General features: G+C 63.8%; 1 protein-coding gene across 5 annotated transcripts in view; it reads right to left on the bottom strand.

Annotated features, from left to right (window-relative positions):
• Positions 1 to 1,142, bottom strand: part of MINK1 (misshapen like kinase 1) — a 60,225-nt gene that overhangs the window by 2,472 nt on the left and 56,611 nt on the right. For all 5 annotated transcript variants that reach the window (XM_045293499.1, XM_045293498.1, XM_030886480.2 and 2 more), the window contains 4 exons: positions 997 to 1,134; positions 733 to 841; positions 249 to 416; positions 16 to 159 (listed from right to left, as the gene is read on the bottom strand). In XM_045293499.1, coding sequence (XP_045149434.1) covers positions 16 to 159; positions 249 to 416; positions 733 to 841; positions 997 to 1,134 — 559 coding nt within the window. The remainder of the gene's footprint in view (positions 1 to 15; positions 160 to 248; positions 417 to 732; positions 842 to 996; positions 1,135 to 1,142) is intronic.

Below are 1,142 nucleotides of genomic sequence, written 5' to 3'. Positions count from 1 at the left end.
CACACACACACAGACCTGAGATGGTGATGAGCAGGTTGAGGCCCTCCAGCACATCCATCTGCTGGAAGCGCCGTCGCCCAATGAGCCCGTACACCTTCCCCTGCCCGCTGCGGTCCAGCAGCATCAGCCCGTTCTCTGTGCCCACCAGCAGGTTGACCCCTGGAAGAAGCAGAGGCAGGTCCTCATGTGACCGGGGGCACGGGAGCCCCACCAGGGCCCCGTTGGTCTCCCAGACAGCCTTGGCTTACCCCAAAGGGCCGCGCAGAGGATCTCGGAATTGAACCGCTTCTTGTACTTCCGGATCTCAGGGGTCTCGCTGTGGGCCCGGGTGTTGGTGGGATTCACGTTCACCACCGAGCCCTTCCTCACGTCATACTGCAGCTGATCGAGCCGACTTCCCTCTCCGCCCACTAGGGCTGTGGGCAGAGGAGAGGTGGCTGGGCTGCGGCCCCTAGCCTGCTCCCTTCTTCACCCCTGCCCCCCAGTCCCCACATTTGATCTTGGCCCCTCTGGGCTGAGAAGGAAGGAAAGGAAACGACTGAGGAACAGAAGCCTGGACAGAACCCTGAACCCAGAGCCTGAGATCCGCCACTGCACCAGGCCCCTCGGCTGCTCTAGCACAGCTGCCCAGCAGTGTCACGGGGCCAGGGCAGGGCCCAGAGGCAGGGCCTGGATGGTGTTTCTAGCTCGGTGTCAGGATGCCGGGCCCAACCCTCCAGCTGCCACCCTCACCTGTGATGGGGATGGTGTCCCCATTGCCTCCAGGCTGATAGATGCCAAGATCCACAAACATGGTGAAGGAGCTCTTGCCGGGGGCCTTCACCAGCCCACGAGACTGGTACTAGGAGGAGGGAGGCGGCAGTCAGAGGAGAAGGCAGAGCCCAGCCCGGCCTCCCTGCTGGTGTGCCAGGGCTCAGGGTCCGAGCAGGCTCCCCGGCACAGTGCCTCGCAGGCCCCTGCCCACGGTCAGTCCCTCTGGCCCCCACGCCCACTTACATCAGTGGCGCCCTCCTTGGAGGGGGGGCTCTGGCCTTTGCTGCTCTCGGTGGGCGAGTGGCTGGGTTGGACCACGTCAGGTAAGTTTGTGTAACCGTTGCTATCGGCATGCAGCAGGTTTCGTTCTTCTTCAGGGGTCTGCAGGG

Source organism: Echinops telfairi, unplaced genomic scaffold (genome assembly GCF_000313985.2).
Source record: "Echinops telfairi isolate 266 unplaced genomic scaffold, ASM31398v2 ScPeMD7_2010;HRSCAF=2546, whole genome shotgun sequence".
Classification (NCBI taxonomy): Eukaryota; Metazoa; Chordata; class Mammalia; order Afrosoricida; family Tenrecidae; genus Echinops; species Echinops telfairi.
The sequence above is the reverse complement of the archived record's forward strand: the minus strand, read 5'-3'. Positions and strand labels throughout refer to the sequence as shown.